The sequence below is a fragment of the Nesoenas mayeri genome (assembly GCF_963082525.1).
Source record: "Nesoenas mayeri genome assembly, chromosome: 3".
Classification (NCBI taxonomy): Eukaryota; Metazoa; Chordata; class Aves; order Columbiformes; family Columbidae; genus Nesoenas; species Nesoenas mayeri.
This window is the reverse complement of record NC_137544.1, coordinates 74,762,901-74,774,988: the sequence shown is the minus strand read 5'-3', so window position 1 is coordinate 74,774,988 and position 12,088 is coordinate 74,762,901. Positions and strand designations below refer to the sequence as shown.

General features: G+C 36.9%; 1 protein-coding gene across 1 annotated transcript in view; it reads right to left on the bottom strand.

Annotated features, from left to right (window-relative positions):
* Positions 1 to 12,088, bottom strand: part of SMOC2 (SPARC related modular calcium binding 2) — a gene marked incomplete at both ends in the record, with an annotated part of 140,668 nt that overhangs the window by 71,857 nt on the left and 56,723 nt on the right. Inside the window, 2 exons of the mRNA XM_080342548.1 lie at positions 3,473 to 3,520; positions 11,351 to 11,450. Of these exons, the coding sequence (XP_080198674.1) occupies positions 3,473 to 3,520; positions 11,351 to 11,450 (148 nt within the window). The remainder of the gene's footprint in view (positions 1 to 3,472; positions 3,521 to 11,350; positions 11,451 to 12,088) is intronic.

Here is a 12,088-nt window from a genome sequence, read left to right as displayed (position 1 = left end):
GGAAAAGAAAAGTTCAATATGAAAAATTATCTAAGTTAAGATTCTGTGAGAAAGAGAGGTACCCAAAGATCCATCTTTTCTTTATTACATTTTTCTTATTTTAAATTGTTTCAGTTATTGAGTAAATAGGACCTAGCAGGCCTTGCTAGTACATATTTTCAAGTCGTTGCTGTTTCTTGTAGCATGGAGCCTGTGCCAAGATAAAGAACATCCCACAATAAACAGCACCTTCTGTGCAAGGGTTGTGTTAGCATTTCTTGCAGCTTCACAGCTGGATCTCAGACCAACATAGTTTCCAGATTGTTTCTTGGCATTTTGATGGAAGGTAGAACTGAAGGTTCATGAGGAACTTCCTCTTGCATTTAGCCCTACCAGGGTAACACTGAGCAGCAGCTTTCAGGCTGACACACTGCCTGTTTCTATTTCTTCTTGCTACTGCAATTCAGAACAGCATCCTCCTGTTCTCTTTGTTGTCACTATCACATGTTTTTATTTTATAAATCTGCATTGTTTTTATGCAAATCATACAGAGGATTTGGAGACACTCTCACCTTCCTCTCTAGAGGCCAAAGCATAGTTCACAGCAAATAAAGATACCAAGTAAATACTGATAGCAAGTAAAAACAAATTTGTACCCATGGAACACTAACCTCCATGCTTTTCACAGAACCAAAGAAATAGCAATAGAAACTTATTCTCACTGCAAAATGTTTTAACCAAAGGATAATGAGACTTATTTCAAGAATGTTCATTCTTCATGTCCACGCAAAGGCAGGATATTTTGTTCTAATGCCATTACAGACTGTCACTTCTCATTAGTTTTGCTGGTATTTTTGTGGTGTCCTCTGAGTGGTGAATAAGACCATCAATTAATTTCAGAGATGCCATCAAGTGCCCTAGTGTACTGAGAATCAAGACTTACATTTAGACCATCAACAAATATGTGATTCAGATAACACAGAATTTCAGAGGGTAGCTTAAGGTAGATAAGTATTATCAACATCTCAGCCAGAAACTTGGTTTAGGGTTTAAATGACATTTTTCTAATCATCTTTTGGTACACAATTTCAGTTTGTGACACATCTGATGTTATGTTATTGCCTGAAATTCAGATATAATGCTGCAACTTTAGCGACTAGCAGCCCAATAAAAATTGAACTTTGGTCAAGCAGCATTTAAAAGAGTTCATAATTTGATTTTTTTTTTCATTCAACAGATGTTTCATGCTTGAGTCATAGAACTGGCCTCAGGTCCCGTCCCAACCAAAAGAAAGAAAGAGGTCTGCATTTGGTCATCAGTGAACCAAACTTTTGGTACAGGATATCTGTATAATCTAAAAGGTATTAACTACACTTCAGGACTGGAGGAGATACAACAGCTCCTTAACTACCCTTAATCTGCAGGAAAATGCCCACATTAAATTTCTGTTTGCACTCTGTCAGCTACATCGTATTTTCAGAAAAACCTTTTGTGTTAGGAACGACGAGGCATGTGCCATTCCAGTGTTCAAAATCATATTCAGTAGAAAGTCACAACCAAGGAGCAGTTCATCTTCAAGTTATTTAGATATCTTACAGGTAAATTGTATGGGTCTTCCTCGCTGGCACATTCATACCAGTCCATATGTGCATATATTTAAACAGAAACCATTCTGCTTGCTGTCAGAGTTCAGTTACCAAGATCATAGCCCTGCGGTCAGCTAAGAATTAGAAAAAAAGGGATGTGATCCCATCTCTAACACTTGTGCTTTTCAGATGGTCTTAATATTTCCCTTGGATAGAGAAGGGAACTGTAGGGCCAGGGAAGACACTTTAGGAAATACCTTTCAAGCTTTATTCCTGTTTGGTCCAATATGTAAACCTGCAAACATGCAAACAGAGATCCTGACCTCCAAATCTGCAGCTGGAAATTTTCTTTCAGTATTGGAATACCCGGAGAAAGTGAGGTGCACTACTGCAACAGATATGGCCTGCCAAGTTGTCATCTTCTGTGAGCAGAGTCCTCAAGACCACACTTGAAGGTCCAGAGCATGTCTTCTGCAGCAGTGATAATGTTGTGAACCTGTCTGAGGTTGCTGGATTACAATACAGGCAGGTACCCCCATCCAGGCACCCCCTGTGTCCACAGGAACATGCAGAGCAAAGATGAGCAGGGAGCTTTATGATTATTTCAAAACCTACTGCTGTGCCCTTTCAAGCTGAGCAATAAGATACTTTTTACTACACTGTGAAGTCAAAGCATAGCTCTTTAATTCAAACAGCTGACCCTGTTCACTACTCTGTGATGGTCTCTAAAGAGGTTGTGATGTCTCTGACAACATAACTTCATTTAAAGCATGAGGCTGGCTGGAAGAAGGGTGAGGAAGTTAGCAGCGTCTGAAAGGAGCCAGGATCACCTGGGAACCAGGTCAGTGGCCCTTCGTGCTGAAGAATGAAATCAGGACCTGAGTAAAGTGCAACCGTATCATTTTAGACATGAATACATGTGATGAGAAGAGACACTTGATAAATTATGATCGTTCATTCCAGGTTCAGCATCTCAGCCACTACAGTCACAAACAAAAATAGAGGATTCCAGACAGGTTTTATATATGGAATATTTCACTCAGTTCAAAGCTGAAAATGAAAGTTTATTTAAATGTTGGGCTGCAGAAGTTCCTGTGAAAAAATATTTCAATTATATTTACAGCGGACCAAACAGCATGAACTAACATCAATATAAGGAACTTCTTTAAAATTCGTTTATGCCAGTGTAACTAAAAGCAACATTTACTATGCTATTGTCAGCTGGATTTAAAATTATTTTAAGCTCTTGGAGAGTGTAAGCTTTAATTTTGCTTAAAGCACAGGCATCTCTCTCATTTGCATCTACCAGCTATGCTGGAGTCATATCAGATTTTGTCCTGCCAACAAGATATAAACCATGATCTATCTCTAACAATAACAACCATCTGGCCATGAATGTAAGCTATCAGATGAATTAATCACAATATAGAGCAAAGTGCTGGGTCCAAGATGACTCAAGAACTGATTACTATGGAAATAAAGTGAGAACCACAGTTCCTGAGATTTTGGAACTGCAAAATGCTGTCTTTATCAAACAGACGGAATAATCTGTCCTCTAGGGCAAGAAAACAGTATGGGAAAATGTTTCAGAGTATAGCTATGGGAAGAAAAGTTATTTTCCAAACAGTACAGAATAGCAAACTCTGTGGGGCTGAGACAAGAAAAATATAATGTCTATGCATATATAGACAAAAACATACATGCATGCATATGTGTTTATATTCATAAGTTGACTAAATATCTACAATGCAGATATATAATGAATAGCATGTAGGCACATATATATATTATATATGCAGCTACAATACATGATGAATATATATTGATAATTTAAACCTATGGAAAATCACAGTGGTGTATCCCACAGCTATTTTAGTTTCTATTTAAAGACTAGCTATGATATTTACCTGTTTTTCCTGCACCTTCTCGTTGTGGCAGCTTCTCACTCACTGAACCTGCAATTGGAAAAAGGAATTAACCAGAAAAATACCATTTTCACTTTTAGTGTGCTTTCTAAGAAACATAGTTCAGCTTTAATGATTCATTTTTGTTTACTATAGCAATAAATATGAGTAAACTCTTGCAAACCAAAGATTTTAGCTTTTCCTGACTTCTGCATTTGTGTACCATCGATTTACTCTCAGATGTTACTTCTTGGCCACCACAGCACCTGAGAAGGCAAAACATTAAATACTACCTAGACACAAATGCGAGAACATGCTCACATGCTGCAGAGTCGACATCTCCCTTCCCCACTGCCCAGCAAGGACAGGCCCTGCAGTAAGAGTCATCTCCCCTGCACTACTCCCTGGTGTTTCCTTGTGCAGGGTAACGCCCTTCCTACATACCGAGTCTTGCCCATGCACCCCACCTGCTCTGTGGGCCTTCTTCAGCCCCTAGCCCAGTCCTGACTCAGATTAAAAACTGCCTTTTTCTGCTTTAAATATCTCATACACCGCCCTACAGAAACTGTATGCTGGTGTGGAAATTGTGTGTGCTGGAGCAGGCAGGGACAATGCCTTAAGAGCCTGAGCCTGAGCTGGTCGTGGGGGATGTCCTCAGAGCTGTGGCTCTTAGGAAAGGAAATGGTGGGTAAAGAGGTAGGAAGTTTGCAGAAGATGGGTGTTAACAGCTTATTCTACCATCTTAGACTCCAACCCCACATCCAGTCTTGATTCCAAGTCATCAATAAATGAACATTTTACTGCTTTGCTTAGTTTTCTTTCAAGAGCTAGTTGTCCTTAGGTTTTAAAATAGAAGTACTTCCTTAGTTCTCACTGAGGTTTCATTACTACAGCTCTAACTCCTAGCCACTTCTTTTTGACACATCTATCTCTGCTGCATTAGAAAACATCTTTAAAAGTGGTATTTTTCTCTCTGGAGAGCCACATGGAGTGATCAAAAATTAAAAAGCATGATGTCTGTTAATTCTTAACATATTATCTCTTCTCACATACACCTGTTAAAAAAAAAAAAAATCTGAAAGAAGCTCAAAAATCTGTTAAATAATTTGGTTGTCTTAATTTTCTTAATTTCTTTCCCTATGGAATAACTAAATTCACCGGGTATAAAACAAACAACCAAAAAAACCCTAAACCTTGCAGCACAGTAAATCTGTACTAAAAGGACAATTTAAATAAGAGAACCCACTAGATCACAGGCCTTGTTTACCATGCTGAACTGATGGTTACTTCAGCATAAAGTTTAGACATTGGAATCTGCCAGAGGAAAGACAGCTAACATCACAAACCTGGCATCTGATTATAAACCCTCCATAAAAGAATACATAATGATGCAGCCAAGCTGGTATCACCTTCTGAAGGATTCAGTTTTTAATACATATTTAATAAATCCATTTAAAAAGTATGCTAGTTTAGAGTTGTTTCCCTTTCTTTTCTCTTTTTTTTTTCTTTTGTAGTAGCGCATTTTTATTGTATCATGTTTGAATCACCAGAAATTCAATATGCTTAGTGATGCATGAGTATTAATTCAGACAGGAAAAATAAAGCTACTGTCATTGTAGGAATTATATCCAAGAGTATTTCGGGATAGATTGCTCTAAATAGACTGTAATACCAATGTATGTTGTTCACCCTGAGGAGGAGTCAGATTCTTGCATTTATGCTAGCTGAAGCCAGAAGAGCTGAGCTTTTTGGTGCTTGGCTTGAGTTTGATAAGAGGCTCAGCTTGAACTCAAATAAGATGTTCCAGTTTTAGGAAGCAGTGCATACAAAATTACAGGTTTTTCTAATTGCACTAAATACCAGTGATTTAATCCTGCCTCAAATTTCATCCAGTTACAATTAACCCTGTAGTTTCTCAGTATAATTTTGATGTACAGGAGTATAATTAAAATTCTCTTGCAAATATAGAGATTTTAGGTCTGACTCTCATCCACACTAAAGTGTTTTACACCATTTTTTGAGTAGAAATGAAGTTTTGGTGTGAGGAATGTGTGTGATGTACTGCCATTAATAGTCCCTTTGCACTAAAAATGTGGTAAGTAAAGCCTCCGTTTGACACAGTGTTGTCTTTCTATGTACATTCAGAACCACTACTAGATATAGAACTTAAAATTCAGTTTATAACAAAGTAATTTAACACATTGGTGAAATTTATATAATATTCCACATCTTAAACCAAAAGCAGAAAAATCTTTCCAGATTTCATTAGCACCAAGATGCCTTCAGATTACTCCATCTGTATGTGAAATGGTAAGAAATAATAACTATTTAATATTAACGTACAGTCAGGGATAATTGAATTCTTTCTTCTAAGCTTTGGGCTTTTTTATCTTCAATTTTGATGGAAAATTGATAGATGGAGGAAGAGAGTGGCTTCCACAAAGGCTAACTTTATCATAGCAATTCTAATTTTGCTATGAAATCAAATGAATACTGGCAAAATTAGATTCACTGGACTAACATTTTTAATAGTATTAGGAAGCTAACAAAAATATTCACAGAATTTCCTACAAAGGGAAATCTGATCCCTTCACTCAGCTTCAGCTGAAACTTTAAATTTATGTTGCAGAAACTTTTCTTCTTGTCTCTAAGTTGGAGGTGAGGAAGGGTTATTGAGCTTATATTAGTTATTTCTACAATTTTCTAAATATATTTGAGGTAAAAATCCTTCTAGCTAAATAGTGATAGAAGTTGCATTTGCAAGTTTCTGGGGAATTGTATCTTTAATACTCACAATGAATGCTCACATTTTTAGCTAGGCAAGAAACAAAAATAGCAATGTATAATTCATCTAAAAATTAGGCAATACAATCAGCTTCCAAGTTTTCAGTGCACTGTAGGCAACCAAATTACAACATAAATATATTTATGGAATGGGAGAAGAGAAGGAAGGATACTAAATTCATTAGTATTATTTCAGCAAGAAGAGTTTATTGCCATTCCATCTTGTGCATTATTCTGATGAAAAGAGAGAGAGACAAAGAAAGAGAGAGAGAGAAAGAAAGAGAGAAAGAAAAAGAGAGAAAGAGAGAAAAAAGAGAGAAAGAGAAGAAGGAGAAGAGAGAGGAAGGAAGGAAGAAAGGAAGGAAGGAAGGAAGGATGGAAGGAAGGAAGGAAGGAAGGAAGGAAGGAAGGAAGGAAGGAAGGAAAAGAAAGAAAGAAAGAAAGAAAGAAAGAAAGAAAGAAAGATAAGAGAGAAATACAGAAGAAGGAAGGAAGGAAGGAAGGAAGGAAGGAAGGAAGGAAGGAAGGAAGGAAGGAAGGAAGGAAAAGAGAAAGAAAGAGAGAAAGAGAGAAAAAGAAAGAAAGAAAGAATTTAATGCCTTAGCTTATTGCAAACCCCACAATCATGCCCAGTTTCAGCGTAACATCTTCTGAGGCACAATATATCTTCTTCAGGGAATGTGATGTATATTTTGTAGTTTGTGACTCTATAGTGTATCAGTTTTCTATAGTTCTGATCATATGCAGCTGGGCTTTAAAAGAGAAGATGAAAGTCTACTATTATCTAGTTATTATCCTCTTGTCTCCTACTAAAGAATATTTCATATGTAATAACTGAATGCAGATATCAAGAAAAGGAAAGTAAACTTCCCATGTTGTTCTTTACTTCATGTGTGTGTGTGTCTGACTGTGTACATATAGGGAATGTATTATAATGTGTATGCGGATAGGAGACCTCTGTGGTTCAAGGATGTATATTTTTTCACAATTAATAAAATACACATAATGTAAATTTTAAAAGTTCATTGACTTCCCAATTATATTTGTTTTCATCGTATTGTCTAATTATACTACTATACAGAGACGAAGAGTTCTGAATTTTTAAAGGCACTTGTGTTTACCCCTTAAAAGATGATCCTGTCATCTAAATTGTAAAATAGCTAAACTGCTTCACAGAATAATAAAACATGTCTCCATATCTCTGCAGTTTCACTGACAGAAGCCCAGAATAGCTAATAGGGCATAAAAACTGTACAATAGGCAAACACTGCATTTTCCAATGATAATTTAACACCTGCTTCTCAATTTCTGCCCCATTTCCCAGGACTCTGTGCCTATGGAATTTCTGCAGTTTCCTGTGGTGCTGATAACAGAGATGGGGAGTTGTAAAAATGTCTTTTTTATGTCTGGGGTTCTTTAACGAAAGTATTGGGGGACATTCATCATTTTTAAGGAGCTTTCTCTTTAATGCTGTCATGGGAATGTGTTTGATTTACTCTCCTTCTCATCACAGCTCCTGGAACAGTGGAGATTATTTCCATGGAGTGGAACGACATTCTGAGATTTATTGTGTGTGTTTTAGCAGTCCTAAGTGTTGGTATGGGAATAACTGGAAAGGATGGAAGAAGAGCTTCTTTCAGGTAAAGATGTAGTAATCAAAGTGAAGATTTCACATAAATCAATTGGACAGTCCTGCATTTTATGATGCTTCTTATAACCTTCATCCTTCCACACCTTGTGTCTCTAGTAAAAAAGACACCTTCAATAAGAGCAACCAGAACAATGCAACAAGCAAAAAATGGCTCATATAGCTACTGTAGATACATTAAAAATATATATGTCTGACACTTTTCTGTCTCAGGATCTAAGCTAGCTTTAGGAAGCATCATGTTATGTAGCTAAGCAATATTAACAATTAGATAAACTTAGAGGTTGTTTCAGATACCTAATATCACACAGTAAATGTGAAGCACAGATAGGGGATGGAATCACAAAACCCAACTACTAACTGCCCATTCTAAATTCTGCCTCACATTTCGTCTATTAAAATCCAGATTCTTCCAGGCTGCCACGCACTTCTTTCCTATTTCTGGATATTCACCAAAGGTGGTTCTACTGGGAAAAAATGAAAGGCAAGAAATTATCCAATAATTTAGGAAAAGTACAGGTTATTAGACATGTATTCAAACCTTATCTGAAGTTTTTGAAGAATTAACCTAGAATTGAAAAGAGACACTGAACATTTTCATAAAAAAAAAGATAATTTTTCACACATTCTGAGGTATCACATCTGTTATAAGAAAGTCATTACAAAAGCATGTTCACAATTGACTCTACCTGTCATCTTGATTCTCTGTGCAGATTCTCATCTAAAGGGGAAAGGTGGCAAAAATGATCCTGGGATAAAAACTCTGGCACATGCAAACTTAGAAATTTGCATAAATGTCTTTGATACAGCTACAGCATCATGTCTGTAGAATACATAGAAGCAACTGAAAATGTATTAACTTGCTGATGCCAGGATGACACCACTACAGGAGATCTGCCTGCAATATCAAAAAATAGCAAGGCAATGCCTACAATTAGGCTAGCAACAGCACAATGTATTAGACTGACTAGAGACAACAGTGTTTGAAGAAATGGCATTCCTGAAATACTAGTTGAGATAAGAGTACATCTACTCAACTTCAGTATACCCACTAATATTTTGATTGTAATTCCCGTACATTGGGATACTAAAGAAAAAAAAAAAAAAAAGGAATCAATGATGATCTGGAAAACATCAACAGCCTTTCTAGGGGGGGAAAAAAAAAAAAGTCTGTTATCCTAAACAGATGGCAATTTTGAATATATACTGGAAAATGGAAGAAGGATGCATTTGTGCTTCAGGCTTTCATTCTGCAATATAAGAGCAGAGTTTTGCCTTATTATACCACATAAATTTCTGAGAAAAACTGTAGCTGCCTTCTCTGCTAAATGAGAGGGTTTCTCCAGAACTTTAAGACTGAGCCCTTAGCCACTACCACTGCAAAATTCCCTAGCACTTCAAATCTATTTCCACACTCTGCTATAAGTGGACTTCTTTCCTGAGGGACAAAGGAAAAATGGTGAGCAGTGATACAAGCAGAAGAGGAAATGTGCAGAGATAATCCCAAAAGGTCTCTTAACAATTGAAAATTGCCCACAGTCTTCCATGGAGCAAACTCAGACTCTGCATACTCACCTGGGCCCTAGAACAGTCTGTTTATCTCTGAGCTACTAAATTAAAATTGAGTGCTACTATCACCTTCTCCTTGGCATTTCTGTGAAACTAAGTTCCCTTCCCACCCCTTCAAAAATGAACTGAAGAAATCTGGAAATTTATCTTCTAGACACATGAATATACCTTTGAGAGGAACCATGGTTTGTTTCCTGCAAAGAGAATAATTCTCATATTAACCTATTAATTAACTTGGAACTACACTACAGCTTCTCCTCAATAATACCAAATCCAAACAGAAAAAGTGAAAGTACAGTAACCTACTCAGTAAAATTTTGAGCCAAAAATAATGCCATATGTTGTGACACATCTGCCAAACAACTACTTGTTGAACTTTCAGCATCAGCATAACTCCTTTTTCACTGATGGCAGTGAAAGGGAGGAAGCTACAAATTGGTATTGCAGAGAAAGCAATGAAGGCTTGCTTTCAGAGAAGCCCTAGCTATGGACATGCAAAAGCACCTTTATTCAAGAAGACATTGAAGCATAAAAATGCTATCCTGACCATCTCTCTTCTGAAAATGTGATCCTGTTACAAACAATAATTACACTATCTATTTTAAGGCTTCTGAACATTTTATATTATTTGTTAAAACTGACTGTCATTCCACAACAACTTTTCAGACTGGATCAAAAGGGTTTATCTGAAGACTACTCTTACTGGCTAAAGTTCACCTACATGCATGAAAGATTCTGCAAATCTTTTAGACAAGACAGACATTAAAAGTGGAATTAATTTGTTATAATCTCTGTTGAAACTTTCACATTGGTCTCTTCCTTCCTTCATCTATTTATTAAAAACATTAATATTCTGCTTGAATGACTGAAGTAAATCAGAGCAGGTAAACACCCTCAAAGTCCCTAGTCCACTTTATTTCAGCTTCATTTATGTTACAGTGTTAGCTTTTTAAAGCTATTCCTTTCACTCCAACAAAGAATGGTGGTGCAGCACAAACAGAAATGCAATACATAGAGCTCAAATATTTTTAGAGCTTTTTCTGCGCAATTGTGTCTGCCTCAAGGAAGGTGAATAGCAACCCTGGTAACTGTTCATACACTGGAGATTTACATTTGTTATCAATGCCAATGAAACAGAATCAGAAGCAAACTCCTAAAAAATGGTGAACCTGTTAATTGTCCTGATGAATGATAGAGAGTTTGATTTTCCAATTAATTTCTACAGACAATGATTCCATTATGTTCTTAACGCTTTGTTTCATTTTTGTTTCTCCTCTGGATCTGGTCATTCATGGAATTTGCTGTGGGAATTCTTTCATTGAATTGCATTACATGGTTGCATTACAAATCAGGACATTCACACTCCATATTTTTTTTAAGAGTGTGTTTGTTTGTTTTTTTCTATGTACTTTAAATACTTACAATATCAAAAAGGCAAAGCCCTGTGAAATTTTTTGCAAAGAGTTTATGTGCAAGAGAGTTTCAACATAAAGAAAGGACTGCCTCAGGAAGTCAGTTGCATGGTTTGATATATTGACATATAAATATCATACAAACACTGCAGAAAATCCCTTCAATAGCCAGAGTATAGTACAAATAAAGTAGATGGATCATAGAATCACAGGAAGGTTTAGGGTGGCAGTAACCTCAGAATTCATGCAGGGCTAGCTTAAAAGCTAGACTAACCTTCTCAGAGCCTTGTCCATTTGAGTTTTGCAAATCCCCAAGGAATGGACATCCACAGCTTCTGTCAGCACCTCTTTCTAGCCTGAGCCACTCTTCCAGTGAATAATTTTTTCCTAATGTCTAGTCAAATGCCACAGATTAAGTCTGCTGTTCATGAGACCGTGTCATAACCTGGCCAGCTAAACAAGTCTTACCTGGGCACCGGGGAGTTTTGTGAGCCACAGCGGTACCACTGATAGGACGACCATTGGGAGTGACACACCAGCAGTATCCAGTGTAACTATGGCACTGAACCTGTTAGAAATTACATGAACCACATGCAGTTTGTCAGACGTATGTCTGTTATCCCACAATATTCATGACAGGAGTACAAAAGACTAGCCCAGAAAACTATATTAACAAAACCTGCAACAATAATTCATGACAGATCTAATCTCAGTCCTACATATGATTCTTTAGTGTAAAGAAGAATTTATTTCAAGCAAAGTGAGGTAGGTCCTTCAGAATCCAATAGAAGAAAAAAAAAATGAAATATGCAGTTGTTTACACCCTATTTTAAAAGAGTGAGGTGCAGGTGTTGTGAAAACCTCACAGTGAAGCTCCTCAAGGGACACATAAACTGTTCCTGAGGCAAGAAATCTCAAGTTTTTTTCCACATAGAGAACATATTGTTCCACCCACTGAAGGAGCAGGACAAGAGTGCTTCAGCCAGCATTATTCATCTCCCAAACTGTCAGAAAGGAAGCTCTTGGAATTCCTCTTAGTAATCAATTGCATTATATTTCCTGAGGGAAAACTTCTCTTCCCTCACCATGCTTAAAACAAGAAGGATTACCTTCTGCACAACACTGCAACTGAAATGGAACAGAGGCAGCAGAAGCTGGTCTTGATTTGAATATTTATCACACAGTAAGATTCTAATTGTATCCCTT